At 49.8% G+C, this 22,428-nt stretch overlaps 2 protein-coding genes across 14 annotated transcripts in view; both read right to left on the reverse strand.

Moving 5' to 3' along the window:
• Nucleotides 1-360: 360 nt before the first annotated feature.
• Nucleotides 361-14,829, reverse strand: brpf1 (bromodomain and PHD finger containing, 1). Of its 3 annotated transcripts, none has more exons than XM_068334129.1 (16): nt 14,609-14,829; nt 11,412-12,186; nt 10,972-11,161; nt 10,601-10,888; nt 9,202-9,719; nt 8,851-9,049; nt 8,636-8,767; nt 7,381-7,509; nt 6,774-7,209; nt 4,553-4,852; nt 4,208-4,483; nt 3,972-4,119; nt 2,681-2,814; nt 1,975-2,090; nt 1,718-1,872; nt 361-1,237 (listed from the first exon to the last, which is right to left on the reverse strand). In XM_068334129.1, exons 2-16 carry the CDS (start codon nt 12,146-12,148, stop codon nt 1,054-1,056), a joined length of 3,942 nt encoding a protein of 1,313 aa, XP_068190230.1. In that variant the 5' UTR covers nt 12,149-12,186; nt 14,609-14,829; the 3' UTR covers nt 361-1,053. The 3 variants fall into 3 exon arrangements, with proteins under 3 accessions (XP_068190230.1, XP_068190239.1, XP_068190248.1); XM_068334138.1 differs by lacking the exon at nt 14,609-14,829 and adding an exon at nt 14,347-14,581; XM_068334147.1 differs by lacking the exon at nt 361-1,237 and adding an exon at nt 1,248-1,615.
• Nucleotides 14,830-15,234: 405 nt separating this feature from the next.
• The window catches only part of LOC137605811 (serine/threonine-protein kinase WNK2), a 36,059-nt gene continuing 28,865 nt past the window's right edge, over nt 15,235-22,428 (reverse strand). For 7 of the 11 annotated variants that reach the window (XM_068330619.1, XM_068330695.1, XM_068330680.1 and 4 more), the window contains 5 exons: nt 21,832-22,358; nt 20,914-21,012; nt 18,438-18,482; nt 17,748-18,046; nt 15,235-17,631 (listed from right to left, as the gene is read on the reverse strand). In XM_068330619.1, coding sequence (XP_068186720.1) covers nt 17,284-17,631; nt 17,748-18,046; nt 18,438-18,482; nt 20,914-21,012; nt 21,832-22,358 — 1,318 coding nt within the window. In that variant the 3' untranslated portion in view covers nt 15,235-17,283. Of the gene's footprint in view, nt 17,632-17,747; nt 18,047-18,437; nt 18,483-18,710; nt 21,013-21,831; nt 22,359-22,428 lie in introns of those variants that run through there. The other 4 variants (XM_068330646.1, XM_068330637.1, XM_068330667.1 and 1 more) reach the window with 3 other exon arrangements.

Below are 22,428 nucleotides of genomic sequence, written 5' to 3' on the forward strand. Positions count from 1 at the left end.
GTCACGTGGCACTAATCCACGGTCATGACGTCACGTCAGAGCACGCGCGAGCCTTTCCCGGCATCCTGCCAGAAGAACAGGAGCATCCGGTTCATCAATAGACCAGTGCTTATGCAAAAGCCGCACGACCAGTAAAACCAGTGCGCATACATCCCATAATACACAGCTAAAATCTGATTGGAGCATTAAAATAACTATTAATGTCTTCTAGATAAAATTAGATCTAATGTTGATTTACTACAAAAAAAAAACTCCCCCAGGTGTAACAAGGGATTACACACACACACTCACACACACACGCACACACACACACACACACACACACACACACACACACAAAACCACAACACGACCAACAAGTTTAAAAAACTCAATTCTTTTTTTTATTAAACTTCTATCTTTATGTAATCTGTCTGTATAAAAGTTCTACAGCCCCCGGCCTGAGGGGGGCGCCGGTGAGGCGACGGGGCTTCAGTTCAGTCCGACACCAGCGGCCTGCGTGACGCGGGCCCACCGTAAGAAAACCGTAAAAACAGAGTTCAGGTTGGAAACGTGTGTTTGTGCTCCGTTGGTGAACGACTGGTGTTCACAGCGGCCCCGGGGGGGGGGGGGTGTTTTTGTGTGGTGGGGGGGTGGGGGACATCTTCCAGTGTGCGGATCCATTGTGACGTCCGCTGCATGCGTGTCCCCGTCCCGATGGAGTGAACCTACTGACAGGAAGGGGCGGAGCCACGTCGGGTTCTGTAAACCATCTTTAAACATGACCTGATCATGTGACCATGTGACCATGTGACCATGTGACCATGTGACCAATAGAATCCACGATTCTGAAAAGAGCCTATTTTTTCCCCATCATCATAATTAATACCTTAATACATTTTTTTCTCAATTCTCTTAAATACAATATTTTACACGTCAGATTAAATACGACTGAGTGTGTCGAGGGGCGGGGCTGGGCGGGGGGCGGGGCAGATGTAGTGGAATGTTTGGCTGGGCTCTGGATGGAGGACACATCCCGACACACACACACACACGCGGGGGCGGGGTGTGTGTTCAGTCGCTGTCGCTGGTCTCGCTGCTGGGGTCCCCCTGCACCTTGCTGCGGTGCTGCATGGCCCGGTGGTACGCCACCTGCACCGACTTGCGGATGTTGGACTTCCTGCCCTCCAGCATCTTCTCCTTGTCCAGCTCCTGGTCCACGCCGAGCGGCACCAGCTTGGAGCGCGGCAGCCACTGCCTGGACACACACACACACACACACACACACACACACACACACACACACACACACACACACACACCTCTTCAGGACAGAGACATCAGATGAACCATTTCCTGTTTATTTCTATTTAAACCCCGTTTAAGGAGCACACGACCACAAGCGGCTGAGCTCGAGGTGTCTCGGGGGGGGGGACCCGTCAAGGTTGATTCATCCGAGCCGAGGAGGAGATCTGGAGCGGAACAGGATGCGGGGCGAACGCTGACCTAAAACAACCACATCTGCCCCCATTTCTGCTAAACGGCGTGTTTCATGCGAGGTGTACGGTTTCCTCTGAGCGGCGCGGCGGCGCTGACTTCTGCGAACGCTTCGCTCACGCTTCACCGCACCAAAGCGCTTCAGAACAAAACAAAAAATGAAGAATCAACTGAATTTCAAGAAGAAGAAATAAAAAAAACCCTAGAGGAGGGAGTAACGCCGTCGCCCCCCAGCGCTCACCACGTTCTCTTGTTGTCGAAGAACAGGACCAGGAACAGGTGCTCCCGGGCCTCCTGGGTCATCTGCTCCCCCAGCTTCAGGACGTCCAAGGGGGGGACGGGGATGGGCACGCCTCTGTGGAACACCCCCTCCCGGGGCATTTTGGGGTCGATGATCTGCGGGGGGGGGGGGGGGGGGCAAACGGGTGACGTCAGGAGCGGGATCATTAACGATGTGGTTGATTGTGATCCACGCTACCCAGAATGCACTGGTCTCACCAGAGCAGGATACGACGGGTAGCCTCTGCACTTGGCCCACACCAGGTCCAAGGCCTCCAGGGACGAGTACTCATCAGAGGTCATCCAGCAACCGGACCGGGCCCGGCCCCGGACCACTGAGGGCCAGAAGCAACGGATCACGATCATGTTATTACAGATTATAGTATAGATTATAGATTATAGATCATAACGGAAGTGAGAGCATCAAATCAGAACCCTGACACTAGACTCGGTTCAAAGTGGTGTTCCCCCCGTGCTGACAGTGTTTCTACAGTCACTTTAGACTCTCCCTCCCCCAGCCTGTGGGCGTGACGTCCACCTGGCAGGTGGGTGTGGATCATCTGAACTCCAGTGGCCTAGTTCCTCCAAGGAGCCCACTGAGGCCCCCTACAGGCCGACAAACAGAACTCCACCTGAGGATAAAGGGTTAACTCCACTGAGCAGACAGTTTGTCCACCGACGGAGTCTTTAGGGAATTAAAATAAAACCACGTCTTTAAAAATAAATGTTAATAACGACAGCAGCAGAGTGGAGTCTCCTCTGGGCTTGTCCCTTCAGGGTCTCCACAGCCAATCAGACGCCTCCATCTAACCCTGTCTTCTGCGTCCTCTTCTCTCACACCAACCACCTTTTAGCTGAAACTCTTCTATCACACAGAAATGAAAGTACAGCTGTACCAAACTGAGGCGAGTGGGTGGGCACTCACGGTGTGAAACGCTCCTCGACCCCCCCACGGAGTAGGAGTCGTTCTCGGTGCCGGACGTCTCCTCGCTGCTGTCCTCCTGGAAGGCGGAGCGAGAGAACGACGCCTTCCCCCGGCCCTGCTTCGACGGCGTCGTGCTGGGGAGACGAGAGACAGCGTCAGAACGTCAGAACCACCTCTGACCTCCGACCTCCGCTAACACAGAACACGTTACCGTTACATTGAAACTAACAAGCTAGCAGAAGCAACAAGAAACTAGCGTCTCTGGGACGTTTCTTTGTGTAGATGAGCCAATGAGGAGACAGAAGGACGTACGGCTTCAAAAAAAAGGGAAAGTTGCACTCAGAGTTCATGTTACCTCCAGAAAGCAGTGCATCCTGGGATGCGCTTCAAGAAAAATTTGTTCATCCCAACATGACGTTTATGCACCATAAAATAACAGAATATACAGTAGAAGCGACACAAGGATTGAGTTTCACAATAGTACAATATAAAAACTAAATTAATTTTGATGTTTTCATTGATAACATCATAACTGTTAAAGTAAAAAAAGAGTCAAATTATGTAATTGTTTTATCAACATTTTATAGCCTGGTAGTCATTTAAATAAATAGTTTTAGAAATAAAGATTTAATAGTTTCATTTTACACTTTTGCTTTTCAAAAGCAGTTTTCTTTTCCTCTAATTCATATTTTCTCCTGAGGACACTGAACCAAGCTGACAGAACCTTCACACACATTTAGTACTATCTGTAGTACTATCTGTAGTACTATCTGTAGTATAATCTGTAGTAATACCTGTAGTAATACCTGTAGTAATTCCTGTAGTAATTCCTGTAGTAATACCTGTAGTAATAGCTGTAGTAATACCTGTAGTAATACCTGTAGTAATACCTGTAGTAATACCTGTAGTAACACCTGTAGTAATACCTGTAGTAATAGCTGTAGTAATTCCTGTAGTAATTCCTGTAGTAATACCTGTAGTAACACCTGTAGTAATACCTGTAGTAATACCTGTAGTAATACCTGTAGTAATTCCTGTAGTAATACCTGTAGTAATACCTGTAGGTGAGACAGACTGAAGACCCACACTTCACGGACAGCTCTGGGTTCCAAATTAAATTGAAGTGGGGTAATGAATAAATTGTGAATATTTTTCTTGGAGCTGATCTGAAGCTCGTGTCCCAGAGACGCTTGAGTGTCCCTGTCAGGAAATGTGTGTCAAAGACACAAGAACACACGCCAACGAGAACAGTCGGGGTTCCACGCTGGTGGTTAAGGGAGCCCCCCCTCACCTGGTCCTGTCGGAGGCGGCGCTGCTGCTGCTGCTGGTCGTGGACTCGGAGTCCGAGCTGGACCGAGGGAGACGCGACTCGCTTCTGTAAACGCGGAAGCTCTCGGTGACGGGCTGGTTCCCGCCGTCGAAGCCGTTGCTGGGCAGACCTGCGGACAGGGGGGGGGGGGGGGGACGGCGTGAGCCTCGCCTGCGTGCCACCCCGGGGGCGGGGCTTCTCTGGTTCACTCGCCCTACCTGGGAGCAGGTCGTCGTTGTCGCTGTCGCTGTCGGAGGTGGAGCTGCTCCGGGGGCTCCGGGGACGCTTCCTCTGTCGGGTCGCTGACAGCAGAGGCAGCTGGGGGGGGCCGATGGGACTTTGGCTGATCCCAGCCCCGCCGTAGCCGGAGTCCCGGTTCTTGGGGGGCCGCCCAGGCCTCTTGGGGGGTCCGGCCATCTTTTGATTCTTCTTGGAGAAGAGGACGGAGGTCCGCCGGCCCACCTCCGGGGCCAGAGACGACGAGACGCTCAGATCTGGGGGAGGACCACATTCAGGTTGTTGGGGCTGCACACACGCTCTACCCCAGGACTTCCTCAACGCACCTTTTCCTCCAATCTCCTGGCTGCTGCTCTCCCCCCCTTCGTCGTGGTGTCCCGCGGACGAAGGGTGATGGGGTAAAGACGACGCTCCTCCTCCAGCCTCGCGGCCCCCCATCCCGGAGCACCCCTCTCGCTGGTGCGCCAGCTTCCTCTTGATGACGCTGATCTCCTTCCTCAGAGCTTTGGCGCGACGCGATTGGCCGATGCTGTGCTTCCCTGAGCTGACCTCGTCCAGACGCGCCTGCAGGTAGTGCAGCTGCTCCTCCAGCGGGAGGCGCCGCCGGTTCTCTGGCAGCAGCAGGTCTGCACCGGCAGGGGGGGGGATGTGTTTTAATCACCAACATGTTCCTCCACACATTAACACAAAATGCTTCTTTAATGAGTTGAATTCTAATTATTTAACAACCAAAACGCGTTTCTGCCACAAACACTAGAATCATAAAATCACTAATAAACTATCAAAAACACATAAAATCATGTTACTGTACGATAAATCACAATAAAACATATATATTATTAGTCTGTAGCAACCCCCGTGACCCACGATGTCAGCTTAAAATAGATCCATATTAACCAAATATTAAAATGCATTCATGAATGAAGTTCAGTAGAGCTGGGATGTTCCTCTACAGCTTAGCCTGGAGTTCATCTGGCTAACGGAACCGGTTAACGGCGTGAGCCGGGCTTCATCTGCGCCATGAAGTCCTGGCTGAACGCCACGCCAAACAGCTGATCAGAAACCACAACAACCATCAGCTCCACCACCAAACCACTGAAACAACCATCAGCTCCACCATCAAACCACTGAAACAACCATCAGCTCCACCATCAAACCACCACAACAACCATCAGCTCCACCACCAAACCACTGAAACAACCATCAGCTCCACCACCAAACCACCACAACAACCATCAGCTCCACCACCAAACCACCACAACGACCATCAGCTCCACCACCAAACCACTGAAACAACCATCAGCTCCACCACCAAACCACCACAACAGCCATCAGCTCCACCATCAAACCACCACAACGACCATCAGCTCCACCACCAAACCACTGAAACAACAGCCATCAGCTCCACCACCAAACCACCACAACAGCCATCAGCTCCACCACCAAACCACCACAACAACCATCAGCTCCACCACCAAACCACCACAACAACCATCAGCTCCACCACCAAACCACCACAACAACCATCAGCTCCACCAGCAAACCACCACAACGACCATCAGCTCCACCACCAAACCACTGAAACAACAGCCATCAGCTCCACCACCAAACCACCACAACAGCCATCAGCTCCACCACCAAACCACCACAACAACCATCAGCTCCACCACCAAACCACCACAACAACCATCAGCTCCACCACCAAACCACCACAACAACCATCAGCTCCACCACCAAACCACCACAACAACCATCAGCTCCACCACCAAACCACCACAACAACCATCAGCTCCACCACCAAACCACCACAACAACCATCAGCTCCACCACCAAACCACCACAACAACCATCAGCTCCACCACCAAACCACCACAACAACCATCAGCTCCACCACCAAACCACCACAACAACCATCAGCTCCACCACCAAACCACCACAACAACCATCAGCTCCACCACCAAACCACCACAACAACCATCAGCTCCACCATCAAACCACCACAACAACCATCAGCTCCACCACCAAACTACCAAACCGCCCCAGGAACCGTTCAGAACTACAGGAGGGTGAACGCTCAGCCCCCTCCTGAACACGGGTGTGCTGCAGGGCCGTGTGTTCGGCCCAGACCCGTTCACACCCCCCCTCCCCGAGGAGCTGCTCGCGCAACAAGCAGCTCTGACATCCCATAAAAACGGGTCATTGTGGACTTCAGGAGATCCAGGAGGACTAAACCAACAGGAGCGGCTCCTCGTCCCTCCTGACACAACCTCTCACTCTCACGAGGTCCACACGGCCCAGAGAGACCAGCCAGGGTCCTGAGCAGCGCCCCCTGGTGGACAAAGGGTGGGAATCTACTGGAAACACGAACACGACCGGGTGTGTTTTCATCCAGTCGCCCCTCATTTCTAAACGTTCTTTTAGAACCGACAGCACAGAAACTGTTTTTGGGGCGACTCCTTCTACACACCCCCCCACGTTTCCTTCCTCCTTCCTGCCTGAGAAAACCAGCTGTGGCAGCCGTGGAGCTGATGGGGGCGGTGAGCTCACCCTCCTCGTTGGAGGACAGCAGCCCGTCCTTCTCCCTGTCCCGCTCCCGCTGGCGCTCCTGTTCCCGCTCCCTGTCCCGGTCCCGGTCCCGCTCCCTGTCCCGGTCCCGGTCCCGGTCCCTGTCCCGGTCCCGCTCCTTGTCCCGCTGGCTGTCGGGGCTCGGCTCCCGGGGGAGGTGGATGCCGGACTCGTAGTCGAAGCCGATCCGTTCGGCTTGTCGCCGGGCGCTCCTCATCACCGCCCCCCCCATCTCCCGGAGGCGCAGGGCGGCGCGGTAGAACACCGTGTCCTTGGCGTTGTACTTGAGGCAGTTGTTGACGATCAGGCCGAAGTCGGCCTCGAAGGCGTCGAACGTGAGGTAGCGGTGGGACTCCAGCTGGGTCCACATGGTCTGGAAGTCCATCGGGGTGTCGATGTGGTCCAGGTAGTCAGGCACCTGAACCGCAGGGGGGGGGGTCAATCAGAGCTTCACACTGCAGCTTACAGTGTGTGTGTGTGTGTGTGTGTGTGTGTGTGTGTGTGTGTGTGTGTGTGTGTGTGTGTGTGTGTGTGTGTGTGTGTGTGTGTGTGTGTGTGTGTGTGTGTGTGTGTGTGTGTGTGTGTGTACCTCCGCCAGAGGCACCGGCTCCGTGAAGAAGTTGTTGGTGTCTCTCTCCTGCAGCTGCTCCAGCGTGCTCCTCAGCAGCACCAGGAAGGGCGTCAGCTGCATCTCTAGCGCCATCTGCTGGATTTTAATCTGAACACACACACACACACACACACACACACACACACACACACACACACACACACACACACACACACACACACACACGCACAGTTTCTGTCAGACTGTTGATGGAATGAATGAAACAATTCTGTGCAGGTCTGAACTTTGTAACACACCAGGTCGTTCAGAACATATGCAGACAGCCACACACTCCTGTGTGTGTGTGTGTGTGTGTGTGTGTGTGTGTGTGTGTGTGTGTGTGTGTGTGTGTGTGTGTGTGTGTGTGTGACAGTGATGGGAGGTGCTGTTTGCATGTAGATTATACGAAAGTATTTTAATAATATTCACACATCAACGCTCGCGACTCCACCTCATCTGCGATTTTTGGTAGGCAGTCACGTGATACTGTACTCGCATCCTATTGGCTGACAGCATCCTGAAGTGTTCTACGTTCTGTGAGTCTCTGACGTCCGTGAGACACAAAGAGTTTTAAACAGTCTGTCAGAGGGTTTTAGAGGTGATACAGATAGAAGGTGGTTTAATATCAGTGTGGGGGGGTTCAGGTTTAATAACAGTATGGGGGGGTTCAGGTTTAATATCAGTATGGGGGGGTTCAGGTTTAATATCAGTATGGGGGGGTTCAGGTTTAATAACAGTATGGGGGGGTTCAGGTTTAATATCAGTATGGGGGGGTTCAGGTTTAATAACAGTATGGGGGGGTTCAGGTTTAATATCAGTATGGGGGGGTTCAGGTTTAATGTCAGTATGGGGGGGTTCAGGTTTAATATCAGTATGGGGGGGTTCAGGTTTAATAACAGTATGGGGGGGTTCAGGTTTAATAACAGTATGGGGGGGTTCAGAGACGTTTAAATTACCCTAAATAATAAGATTGTGGAATCCGTTGGTGGCGTGTGGTTCCTGGAACGCATGAAGGACGAGCGGGGGGTCCGTGCGGTGCAGAAAGCACATCTCCATCTCGCCCTCAGCTGATTTATCGTACAGTAACGTGGTTCAATGTGTTTTTAATGTGGAGGAAAATGACGTGAAGTTGATTTTTATTTTTCCGTGTATTTATTTCGAAACGAACACGTGACTGAGCCGGGTTTAACCATATCGGACCGGGACACGAAGACGAGTGTCGCTGGCGTCTCACCGTCTCTCTCTTGAGCTTCTCCCTCTTGCGGATGAGCTCCACCAGCAGCCGCGCCCTCTCCAGGTCGTGTCGCAGCCGCTGCCACGGCTTCAGCTGCTCCTTCAGGGACGACGGCTTCTCGTCGCTGTCCCTCTGAGAAACACGAGCGTCACACGTCAGGTACAGAAGCGCCCCCCACGGGGAGTCTCGTCGTGCATTTCCTCTGGAACACTCACACTGGTCACGGAGGTGAACTGGGACGGGGGCTGTGGGGGGAGGGGGTCGATGTGTCTCTGTGACTGCAGGTGTGTTTGCAGCCGCCGCAGCAGAGGAACGCCGTTACGGCTCTGCCTCTTCAGGGTCCAGTAGCTGTGGAGCCGCTGCATGAACTGGCTCTTCCTGGGGACCGTCAGGTTACTGGTGATTTTACTCAACCTGGGGGGGGGGACAGTGAGAGCTGAGAGCTGGGGGGGGTCAAGACATCGTGAAAAACCCAGCGATGAAAAGATTCCAAAAAGCGATGAGGCTGGTTCTGGACTATCTGCTGCTGTGCATCAATCCTGCACACGACGTGTATGTGGACGCACCTGTGGGGGGGGATGCAGGGCACGGACACCACGGGGGCGGCGGCTCTCCTCTCGGCCAGGATCTTCCTCGCCCTCTTCATCTTCAGCCTGGACTTGGCCTTCGCCCTCTTGGCCCGCTCCGAGCTCCAGCCCTTGGAGTCGTCGTCGTGGCCGATGCTGGGCTCGTCGTCCTCCTCCAGCTCGCCGTCGCTGTGGGAGGAGCCCACGCTGGCTCCGCCCACCCCCGCCAGGGGCCGGGCGGAGCCGGGCGGCGTGTGGATGTCGCAGTAGGCCGTCTTTCTGACGCTGAAGGAGGTGCCGTTGGCCCCCGTCTCCCTCACCGGCTCCATCTTCATGTAGAGGCCGGCCTGCTGGGCGCAGGTGACGTGGAACGCCGTGTAGCAGTTGGCCTTGTGACACTGGATGCAGGCGCCAGAGCCGCGCTGCTTGCAGATGTAGCAGGTGAGCTTCCAGCGCGCCGGGGGGATGTGTTCAATGCTGTCGATCGGCTCCAGGAAGACGGTGTTGGCGAAGCAGACCTGGAGACAGACAGGAGGACAGGAGGACAGGAGGACTCACTGACACGACTGTCAGCCACGTTTAAAGTCCTTTCAGCTCCACGTCAGGCAGGATTTACACCCTCTGCCCCGGGGCAGATGTGGCTACACGTGTAGTTTACCACCCCCACGTGTGAATGAGGAGTGAATGAATAACGGACCCACGCTTTGACGGTCCAGAATAAAACACTGAATACACTGATCCCTCGTTCCTCGTGGTTCATACGAAAAAAACAGAACTTCCACAGCAGAAGGACAAACTATTTATCTCATTATTTAGGGTAACTTAAACGTTTGTGACCCCCCCCATACGTTTGTTTCTCGTTGGTTCTGTTAGCTTGTTAGTTTCAGTTTAGCGCTAATGTATTCTGTGTTAGCAGCCTGAGCGGCCCCTTTAAGAAGGTAGTCATGTGACCGAGGCCGGAGCGGCCCCTTTAAGAAGGTCGTCATGTGACCGAGGCCGGAGCGGCCCCTTTAAGAAGGTCGTCATGTGACCGAGGCCGGCATCACAGACAGACGTGGAGGAGAGAATCCACTCATTCAAAACTAAACATCGTTCATAAACAGATAATAAAAGAAACATAATTAAAGTCAGTTCTGGATTCTTTCAGTACAGACTGACCCACAGACAGACTGACTGACCCACAGACTGACTGACAGACAGACTGACCCACAGACAGACAGACTGACCCACAGACTGACCCACAGACAGACAGACTGACCCACAGACTGACTGACTGACCCACAGACTGACAGACCCACAGACAGACTGACCCACAGACAGACAGACTGACCCACAGACTGACTGACCCACAGACCGGTACCGGTCCCGGTCCACGACCCGGGTTGGCGTCTCACGTTACCTCTGGGATCCAGAGGGCACACACCACGTGTGCCCAGCGGGCGTCGTCCGTCTGCTTGAAGGCGCCGCCCTTGTTGGGGCACAGAGCGCAGTCCACCGCCCTGCTGGGCGACTGCAGGCAGCGGCGGCACAGCCACTGGCCCTCGGGGATGTAGGGCACGCCGTAGCACTCCTGGTGCACCGCCAGGTTACACATGTCGCAGAACAGGATCACGTTGCTGTTCTGACACTCCCCGTCGTTGCAGATGCAGCAGACGGCGTCCTCGTCGATGAGGGTGCTGGGGTCTGCCTGGGGAACGGGAGGGAGAGAGGAAACCAGCGCTAGGTCCAGCTCTTACACGTTTTCACGTCCTCCTCCCCTCGTGCCGGTACCTTGTTGTGGCTCTCGAAGTACGACTCCTTCTCTAGGCGGTCCATCAGGTACTCGAACACCTCCTGAGGGATGGGCGTCACGCCGTCGCGCCGCCGCTTGTCGTTCATGATGTCGAGCCAGATGTAGTCCTCCTCGTCGATGTCGTACTCCACCTCCTCGTCCAGCTCCTCCACCGACTTGTCGATGTACCTGAACGCCGTGAGGAGAGGAAAACGTCTTTTGATATTATATATATATTATATATATATTATATATATATATATTATATATAATATATATATTATATATAATATATATATTATATATTTAAGTTTCAGCGTGTTTTCTGGACCAGACCTGGACACTGTGTCCGCTTCAACCGGACCTGAGACGTTAGACCCTATCGTTTCAAGTCTGTGTGCAGTAACTGTTATTCCTGGTTGTCCCTCCCTTTACGAACCTGTAGTAAGACGACGGCCGGGGGGGCGCGTCCGGCCTCTCCTGGTCCAGCTCTCTGAAGACCGCCTCGGGGAGCTTGACGGCAGGGCCGGACTGGGCGCTGTGATGATGGGAGGAGCCGTCCTTCTTCTTCTCTTTGCTCTTGTGCTTCCCGGACTTGGGCGTGGACTTTCCCCCATTGGATGATGGGATATCCGGGCGGTCCTTGCCGCTGCCTCCCACCTCACTTCCTCCCCCGTCGCTGCCGTTCAGCACCCCGCCGCCGTTCCCGCCGGCACCAGACGGCGGCACGTCCTCGGCGTCGCTGTCCTCCTCCGACACCACGTCGATGCTCTCGAAGATGCTGATGCGGTGGATCCGCCCCTGGATTTCCAGCTCCACCATGCGCTGCGCCTGGGCGTACGTCATCGTCTCTCTGCCCGGGGAGTGGGAGCGCTCCGACCGGTTGGGGCTGCACGGCGTGTTCCCCCCGTGCCCCGGCCCTCCGCTTCCGTTCCCCCCACCGTCGTCCGTGTCCCCCGATCCGGCCAATGACACGCGAGGAGGCCGCCCCTTCCTCTTCTTCTGGGGTATGGCCTGTGCAGGAGTGGGGTTCTCGTGGTCATAGTGGTAGAGGTGGTACTCGATCCCGCTGTAGCTCTTGTAAACCTTCCTGCAGGTCTCCACAGGGCACTCGTACGGGGGCTTGGTGGCCCGCAGGTTGTGACAGAACGTCTTCACGTCAAAGTCCAGCCCCATCGTGCCACCGCTGGGACGGATGCTGCTCCGGTTTACATCTGAGAGAAGGGAAACACGCATAATGTAGCCGCAAGAGGACACAAGCCAGTGTCTTATTGTGCTGGTCCCAAGCCCGGATAAATACAGAGGGTTGCATTAGGAAGGGCATCCAGCGTAAAACTTTTGCCACATCAAACATGCGAATCAAACCTATGACTTCCATACTGGATCGGTCGAGGCCCGGGTTAACAACGACCACCATCGGTGCTGTTGACCTACAGGGCGCCGGTGGAAATTGGATTATTGTTGGTCAAAGAAGGAGAGGAGGAAAGTGTGTTCGTAGGAAGAGAGAGAAGAGGAACACCAAGACTATAGGACTGAGAGTAGGGACGTTGAATGTTGGAACTATGACAGGAAAAGGTAGAGAGTTGGTGCATGTGTTTTTGTAGATCTGGAGAAAGCTGATGACAGGGTGTCCAGAGAGGAACTGTGGTATTGTATGAGGAAGTCTGGAGTGGCAGAGAAGTATGTTAGAGCGGTGCAGGACATGTGTGAGGACTGTAAGACAGTGGTGAGGTGTGTGTAGGTGTGACAGAGGAGTTCAAGGTGGAGGTGGGACTGCATCAGGGATCAGCTCCGAGCCCCTTCTTGTTGCTATGGTGATGGACAGGCTGACAGACGAGGTCAGACAGGAATCTCCATGGACTATGATGTTTGCAGATGACATTGTGATCTGTAGTGAGAGCAGGGAACAGGTGGAGGAGAAGCTAGAGAGGTGGAGGTTTGTCCTGGAAAGGAGAGGAATGAAGGTTAGCCGCAGTAAGACAGAGTACATGTGTGTGAATGAGAGGGACCCAAGTGGAAGAGTGAGGTTACAGGGAGAAGAGATCAAGAAGGTGGAGGATTTGAAGTACTTAGGGTCAACAGTCCAGAGCAATGGAGAGTGTGGAAAAGAGGTGAAGAAGCGTGTCCAGGCAGGATGGAACGGGTGGAGGAAAGTGTCAGGTGTGATGTGTGATAGAAGAGTTTCAGCTAAAATGAAAGGAAAGGTGTACAAAACTGTGGTGAGACCAGCGATGTTGTTTGGTCTAGAGACAGTGTCCCTGAGGAAAAGACAGGAGACAGAGCTAGAGGTAGCAGAGATGAAGATGCTGAGGTTCTCTCTGGGAGTGACCAGGATGGATAGGATCAGGAATGAGTCCATCAGAGGGACAGCACATGTTAGAGGTTCTGGAGATAAAGTCAGAGAGGCCAGACTGAGATGGTTTGGACATGTCCAGAGGAGAGATAGTGAATATATTGGTAGAAGGATGCTGAGTTCTGAACTGCCAGGCAGGAGGCCTAGAGGAAGACCAAAGAGGAGGTTTATGGATGTAGTGAAAGAGGACATGAAGGTAGTTGGTGTGAGAGAAGAGGATGAGAAGACAGGGTTAGATGGAGGACACTGATTCGCTATGGAGACCCTGAAGGGAAAAGCCCAGAGGAGAAGAAGAAGAAGGGAAACACACAGGAGGGTCAGCTCCAAATGCCTGAACACACCTGGACACGCCTGAACACACCTGAACACACCTGAACGCACCTGAACGCACCAAACACACCCCATCAGTCAGACCCTGGCTGCTGTCACTGATCTGAATGCTGAGGGACACACGAGCCCCCACATGGTGCACCTGTTGTGATGCAGACACGTGACCACCCAACAGGAAGTGGTTTGTTGTGTTCAGGAACAGGTGCTGTTGGTAACTCCAGTCAAACCAGCACAACTGGAAGTTCAGCTGACAGGGATTTCAAAATAAGACCCGTTGGGTTCTAACATGTGTATAAAACAGCAAAACACGGGATAAAAAGGGGATGAAAGCTAAAATCCTAACGGGAGGAGACGTTCAGCTGCTCCTCCGTCAAACAACGAACCGTTACCGTCCGATGGGGTTAGCCTGTCGGCTAGCAGTTAGCAACCAAACAGCTCCAGCAGCACCGCTGAAGCTAACGGCTAATGCTAACCTCAGCTAAACAGACTGTTTTCACATCTGTTGTTATTACCAACAGGCTAGCTGCTTCGTTAGCTTAGCAACATGTTTCAACCTGCTTGAAGTGTAAACTGTTAGCATCGATCAGACGCTAGCTAGCAGAGGGGTGTCCCTGAACGCATCACGGCTTGTTTTTAAATCACGTTAATTAGTGAGAAATGGTGAATAAAGGCAGGTTTTAAAGTGACGTACGGGGTCGTGTGGCTGCAGGTGACCGTTCGCATCTTCTGGTGTTTCCCTCCACAAAGACCTCACCCCCCGAACCCGAACTCGGTCCGGCTACATGACAGAACCGCGCAGCGCTGTGCGGTGCGTTCAGGGACGCGGTGGGTTCAGGTGGAACATTAACCTCTGAATTACATTTCACTGCTGGAAACAAAACCCCGTTGTCCGCCTAAAACGAGCCTCCACCCGCCGGACGCGACGGATCCGGACTGACGTTAGGAACACTTACTACACCACGTTCCTCAGGACTGCGTGGTTCGGAAACCTCACGCCGGATCGGAAGGGCTGCAGATCGGTTTTAATTCATCAGATAATCCCAGACGAGGCCACACGGGACGGGCAGGACCAGGGAAATGTTTTGGGGGGAACGATTTAGCAGCCAGATCATTGCTTTGTGTTGGAATAATTCAGGAACTCGGTGGAACAAAAGGGGCAACCGTTGCTGTAACGCTACGCCGCAGACGCGAGTCGACACATTCGCCACACAAAGCAGGATCTATTTCTCGGCTTCGGTGTTGAAATGCGGTCCGTTTACACACTTTAAATAAAAATCAATTACAAAAAATATTATTCCAAAGGAAATCTCACTTTTATTTTAATTTTTTCATGACTGATAATTCTAGTCTGTTTGGTGTTGGTTTGTTGCGAATCTGTGGTTTTTGTTCCCAACACGTCTGCAGGTCTGAATGCACGTCAACAGGCAACCACCATCAATTCTGATGCAGAAACTATTGATTATATCTGAAAAATGTGGTTTCTCCTAACTGTTAAATATACATGTAAATAAACTTTATTACCATTAATTTAAAAGTAAAAAGAGATAAATATTGAAATAAAAGGAAACATTCAGACCATGAAGAACAAAATATTTATTTCTCTCAATACAGTCTGATTAGAGTGCAGCAGGACAGGGTGGGGAGATGCAGAGGGACATAAAGCAGGCAGAAGCAATCCCAGTTACAAGATTCTGACCAGTATATTCACCAGAGGGCAATGTCGTCCACGCAGGAGTGGGATGAGCAGAAATAATGTCAGGATGACTCTTCCTGTGTGTTCCAGGTCTCAATCTAATCACTGCATCAAAAATAAATATGACAACCAGTTTATCCTCCTCTGCCCCACAGAAAAGCAGCGAGGGAAGTGGAAAGAAACACACCGGAGTGACAGAGAACAGAAATCTCTTACTCATGGAAGTATTCACCAAAGCAGAAGACTCTGCATATTATCCTAGAAAAGTCCAATTCAAACCGAATTGATGAAGTAATATACATCAGAGCAACCCCTCCACCACCCATAAACACCCACACAAACAAATAATGTACAAATATAAACTACAAGGAAAACTGTACAGTTCACAGCTTGGCGGGTTCGGGGCGCTGAAACCGTTCAAATTTGCTGAGAAAAAGTGGAATTTACAACCACAGAAGCTGGATTTATCTTTGCTTGGTGGAACACAACAAAGTCGGCCATGCTTGTCAGTGATTTAGAAAAGTGTATGAAGTGAATCCAGGTAAACAGGATAGAGTGGAGGAGAAAGGCTTGAATTAAGAGAGACCACTTGTTGTGCAAATATCCCGCATCAAGTATAATCTGAATCTTGCAATATATGACTGAAAAGAGGCAGTCAGTGAAAGCAATCAAATACTGCTTTGAGAACATCTCCTTTGAGTTTTTTTTAGTACCGTCTGATGTGAATAGAAGGTAAATCATTACAGTGGAATCCCCCTTAACAATAGCAGCAATAAAATAAAAATAATCAAGCTTTACAAATGTTGACATCATGCGAAACAGGCGATGGAAGCAGATACTTTAAAATTCATCATATTCACTAATAGAAGAGCCAATTTGGAAAAACAATATTTTGTAGAAATGACTTCAATGTGTGATTTGTGGTTTTTTTGAGTTCACACTTGAACTTGGTTCTTTGTTTAGTGACTTTTCAGTTTGCTCCTGTTGCACACATCAGAGATAAGGCTTCTGGCAATATCACGAACAAAGCTTTTTTGGAAGGGTTAAATTGCACTTTTAAGCCTCAAGCCTTCACTTATTAATGCTACATTCTAATCAGAACACTACCAGAGGCATATACTGTAGAAAGGACTATGTACAGTATACACATGCATGGCTCTGGACACGAGTCTCCTGTCAAATCCAGGCTGAGTCCAACGGAACCATTTGACCTGAAAGAGTGGATTTTGGTTGCTGGCGTATTTCTGTCTCTCTCATCAGCAGTACATTAACCGTTTGTTTCTGCAAGGCAATGGTACATCTCACCACTATGGCATCCATCTGTCACAGGGGTGGAAAGTAAACACGGGTTAAAACATAACTTTATTATTTAAATAAGAGCCGTTATTAGTGCAGTACTACAAGGGCATTCGTATGTAAACCAAAGACAAAAGTGTCTAATGCATTAAAATAAAGACTGCACTCAAGCTACCGTCAAATAAAATAACTTGTTTTTGCAGACATGCTTTGTTTCGCAGAAGCAAAAAGAAATCTATTAATCAATGTTTCAAGGCACTACATTTCTTTAAATAGCTTCTTCATAAATACTGTCCTGCCAATGTCTCCCAAACATGTGGAATTACAATGTAGTGATTAATGTGTGTGTAACACGCAAAGGCAAAATCAGTGTGAAAACCGCAGTAATAAAGAACACAGTAAAACAACCACAGACCAGTTTCCTGTATGGCTGAGATGAATCAAGACCAAACCAACTAGACATACATACTTAAATTTTACGGTGACATACGCACGCACACACGCACACACACAAACTCAGGTACAGATAAGGGTATTGTATAAGACTGTCCAAACTTGCATCATGTTATTTACATGATCATGTACACGCGTGTCTCTGCTGGACCAGGAGGGGGTGGGGTCTTAAACCTCCGTTAACCTTCAGGTAGTCCTGGTGGTTTTTGGACAGGTGAGATTCTCCGGCTCGTGCATCCCCAGAGGGTAGGTGTTGATCCGTGGGCTTGCCATGGTGGCGTAGGGCAGCATGGTTGCGGCGCCCAGCAGGCCTACAGGACCCAGTGCCCCCACTGGGCTGGGCACGCCCGGCCACTGCTGCGGATAGAAGGGGCCAGAACCCATCCCGCCGTACGAGCCCGCTGGCAGGAGGTGGCCGGGAGGGAGCACGGCCGAGGAGGTGGGGGCCAGTTTTGTGGGTAAACTGGGGCTCAAAGCAGCCGCCAGGGGGCAGGAGAGAGGCAGGTGGAACTTGGAACCAGCAGGAAACTTCATCTGAAACAGAAGGGAGTCGTGCAAAGTAGTGCATTGATCACCTCACTGGTGCGAATGGGGTTCAGGAATAGTAGCACAACCCAAACAGCTGATTGGTAATCATCTATCCCCTTTACCTCACGCACGCCCGCTCCCATAGGGGGCGCTCTGCCCTCCAGGTCCTGCTGGCGTCGCTGCTGCCTGATCTGGTTCAGGGAGGGACGCGACTGATTGGCTGTGGTGACAGTCTCCTTCGTCCAATCATCCACTAGTTTGTGGAGGTCGTCTGTAAACGTGCCTCTCTTGTTGTTGCTGTTATTGGTCTGGACCTGAGCAAGCCTGGTGATTGGCTGAGGAGAGGGTGAGGGCGTGGCTGTAGTGAGTGGCTGTGTCTGACTGGTGGCGGTTCGCGCCGCGGTGGCGTTGAGAGAAGACCCTAACGAGAAACATCAAGTCTTACAAATCTGTCCATTTTAAAAACAAAATTAGAAGTAAAATCACTTTTACAAATTATTTAGAGAGAAATATATTTTTTACAACCATAGCAGCCAAAGGGTAATAATAGATGATTTTCTTTATAGACAATCAAAATGTTTGATATGCAGGCAATGTTGAGATTCAGCTGTCAAGACAATGCCATGCAAAACAACAAACATAAATATATGCAACATCCATAGAGTACCCATATCTTCAGAAACAACTGACACACTCGACAAATGTGACAGAACACAAATAAGGGAAATTAAGTGCAAACACAAACACTGAAGACTAAATAGTGAGGACAGAGTTAGGGAAACAGAGAGTAGGAAAGTAAAGGAGATAGTTACTACTACTGCGCTCTTTGCCTAGACAAAGTCGTTTCAGAGTGGACCCTATAAAAAGAGGTAAAACAGCACAAGACAAAAACAGTTAGGCCAGGACACACTACACACACCAGTATGTGGACAAGCTGCTTCAAAAGAATATTCAGCTCTAAAAACAATCGGGGAGAGAGGAGGAAGAAAAGGAGTAGAAGGAGTTTAAATCAGAGTGACTAGCTGTGGGCCTCCAAAGCAACAACTGAATGGAAACTGATTATTAGTGTAAGAAAGAACAGCTACCCTCGTGTGTGATGGTGCATGTCGACTAGCCCCTCCATTTCCAGCAGCATTACTAGAATACAGACCATCATATTTCATGCTGCTTTAAAAACTGACATTGAAAAAAATTATATCTGTTGGACACAAATCTGGTATAATCCAGACACTGTAATCTCAGTCAGATAATTTTCTATTGATATAAATCAATGGTCGGTCAGTTAGAAGGGAGAGGCTATCACAAGGTAAGCAATTTCTAAGAAAGGAAGGCTGCAGTCCGGATTTAAAAAGTGATCCCCCTTTTGTGGATTTGAGGATGCCTGTGAAACAAAACGTGAAACTTAAACAAGAAAATAAATTTTAAAGAAACTGCACACGGGTACTAGCTGGACGTCACACGCAGCTCATGTTGGAAACATGCAGGTAAATTAGGGGAGGTAGAGGGAAAGAGAAAAAGTAGTAATACTGATGATACAGCCCTTCGGATTGCGGAGCAAGTCTCCATCAGCGCTCTGCCTGGCGCCTGCATCATGCACGTCTTCTCCGCCCAAACATGAGGAACACAGTGAGCTCTCCTCTAGCACAGCAAAGGGCCCTGCCTATCAGGGAGGGGGCTGGGACATGGGGGGGGGGGGCGCTCCTCTGTGTTAAAATACCCAGGGTAAGTCACTTTGGGGTGAAAGTGTCTCGACTAGGGAGAACTAAGAGTGAATGGGTACACACAACAAATAAATAGGGAATAAAGGCGTTGATATTCTCTCTCACATGTACAAACACGCACACACACACACAAACACACACACGCACACACGTGTGTGTTCTGTTTTAGAGTCAACCTCAGGCTCATGTTTGGAGAAAACGAGCCCTCGTGTGCTTTAGGATTTTATCTTTAAAAGCGAGAAGCACAGCACAAAGCGTTGGAGCAAAAGAGGATATTGGACGTATGAAGGGGTAGTTATGACTGTAACGCGGGTTCTATGAGGGGACTTGTAGTTCTGAATGCCAAGTTGCTTAAAACCTGGTGAGCTCACCCTGGAAACGTTTCCTTTTCAATCTTCAAGCCATGAAACCAAACCGGGACCTGACTCATTTCAAATGTATGGAACCATTCCTTCTCCTCTTCCTCCGAAAAATGAAAAAAAAACTGCTAACAGCAAACAACAAATACAAAAAAAACTACAACGAATGGTGGAAACACTCTTTGGGTTTTTCAGCTGATATCTTCAGGATAATATTAATCAGAAACTATCGTCACAACGATACTTTCAACAATAAGTTTAAAAAGGTTTTATTAGGAATGGACTCCCTTTTGTTATTGTTGATTGAAATGGAAAATATAAAACCGTCAAATGTACCTCCCTCTACCCAGTCACCTCTTCTAGTTCTTCTGGGGAGGTGGGGAGATCATGGGGCGTTCCCAGGCCAGCCGGGAGACTAAGTCTCTGAAAACTTTCAGTAGTTACCAGCACTGATTCCTCAAATGGAGACATCGACATCATAAACTCACTCTGCTGATTTCATATATTTTATTTTTAAACAGTATGTTTTTGTTGCTGAAATGCTATCAAGTGTATATACTCACAAATCTTTTACAACGGCTGATTAACCAAAGTTCCATCACCTGTTTCAGTGGCTTCACACTTTTGAATAAATCTCACAAACCCCAAAAGGGGATGGATTTGATTAATGGAAGTCATTTTAGCTGGGCTTTTCCAGGACACGCCAAACAAGATCATATCCCACAGCGCCATCGTCTCTCTTTAAATGCCATTAACTAAGAGTCTACAGAACACTCCTGCCTCTGAAGACATTACAGCGTCGACCAGCAGTAGCAGGACTTTCAGAACACAGGCTGTACAGAAACACTGTGGACCGCGCTTGAAGAGGGAAAGGAAACTCTTTCTGGTGGCACAATTGCTTGACTCTGGTGGAGGGTGTGTTTGGTATCTTAGAGACCTTTTTAAATATTGGTGTATGCATGAGAGGGATATCCTCTGGTGGACAGGACAAAAGAAAAGGAAAACCAAACAGCACAACCGTTTAGACCGTTGAGAGAGGAGGCAAGAACGGGGAGGAAAACGGGTGACAACAATGAGAAATTGATGATCGACTATTTTACTCTTAAATACAAAAACTAGATGAGAGAAAAGAGGGGAAAGTTGAAAGGCAGGTAAAATAAAGAAGATGAAAAATGAGTGAGGGGAAATTTGAAAGAACAAATACAAACAGATGGACAGAGATACAGGTCCACTGAGGAATCTAGTGCGTGGTTTGCTACTAGATTTATAGGTGACTCTCTCTGACGATTGGTGGTAAACCGTCCAGCCTGTAAAATAAATATAAAAGGAAAGAAGAGCAGAAACAAGAGAGACACTTTGTAAAAGTGCACAAAGACTGGGATGAGAAACCCCCACCATCAAAAGCACCAGCAAAGGATAGCAAGAAGGAGTGCATGATATGCAGGAAACATTATCGTCATAGTAACTGACAATTAATGGAATGTTTCAGCCATTAATTCTACAGATAACAGAGAGCCTACTAAAGGAAAAATAGGTCCGGTTATTCTGGTGGTGTATGCAGTAACAATCCTGATCTGTATATCTTTAAATCTTTTATAATTTGAAGGAGTTAGATTATAACTGATTAATGTGCAATATTATTACACATTACAGGAGACATAGTGAAATGTATATACATGTAATGAGGATCAAACTCATGAGATTATGAAACTAGTGAAAGTTTGTCCTGTCTAGTTCCTCTTCGCTGCAGATGTACTGAATATTTTCCTTTTTTTTGCTTTGTTATACCTGAAAATCTGTTATTTTTATTTCAGTTTCACAAACAGTATAAACTAAACTAAATGTTTTTTTGTTTTTTTTGGCGTACGAAGCACTGGAAGAAAAAAGGCAATTTATTTAAATTTACGAACGTGATTTTTTAAGTTTGAACCAGTTTAAAAAAAGTTTTAAACTTTTAAAAAGTAAAAAAGTGGTCATAGATACACTGTACAGCTAACAGTTCACTGTGGTTGTTGACTTATTAGTAAAATGTAAACTGCCTGGTTTGACTTTTCCACCTCTCTAGAGGTCGTTTTGTCGCTCTCAGGTCAAATCCACACAGACACAGATCGACGTGTGACGCGTACCTTGACCGGGTCCATCTTGGTTGGCCATTCCGTCCCCATGCGGCCCGGTGCAGATGTTGTCCGAGGAGAAAGAACCCTTCAAGGAGCAGGGCTGCTGTGTGTGGACCTGCTCCCGGACGGGACCGGACCGACTGCTGGAGCTGCTGCTGGAGTGGGCCGAGTCTGACAGAACGGAACTTTTGGCTGGGGAGCCTGAGGAACTGACAGAACTCTCACCTGTGTAGAGGACAAATAAGAGAGTGAATAGCGCATTAATAAATAAATCATCACCACAGAGCCGCGCCGCACTAAAGCACACACCCTTCCTCTCCGTGGAGGTGTTGAGATTGTTTTTGAGCTGCTGCACCATTGGATTGAGTAATTTTCCAGCCTTCAGTTTGTGTTTGCTGGCCCTGCGTCTGCGGCCACTCGGGGGGGCAGCGTGAAGAAGGCCGACATTGGGCGGCAGCGTTTTTCCCAGTTCCTTGTACAGATGCTCAATCTCATTCCGTTGGAATGCCTGCAGTTCCGAGATCTCCTTCATGTGTCTAGTGAAAAAGCACAGACAGACAACAGACGGACGTTACTGTAAAACACAGAACTCACTGCTTTCCCAGG

This window comes from Antennarius striatus, chromosome 2 (genome assembly GCF_040054535.1).
Source record: "Antennarius striatus isolate MH-2024 chromosome 2, ASM4005453v1, whole genome shotgun sequence".
NCBI classification, from domain to species: Eukaryota; Metazoa; Chordata; class Actinopteri; order Lophiiformes; family Antennariidae; genus Antennarius; species Antennarius striatus.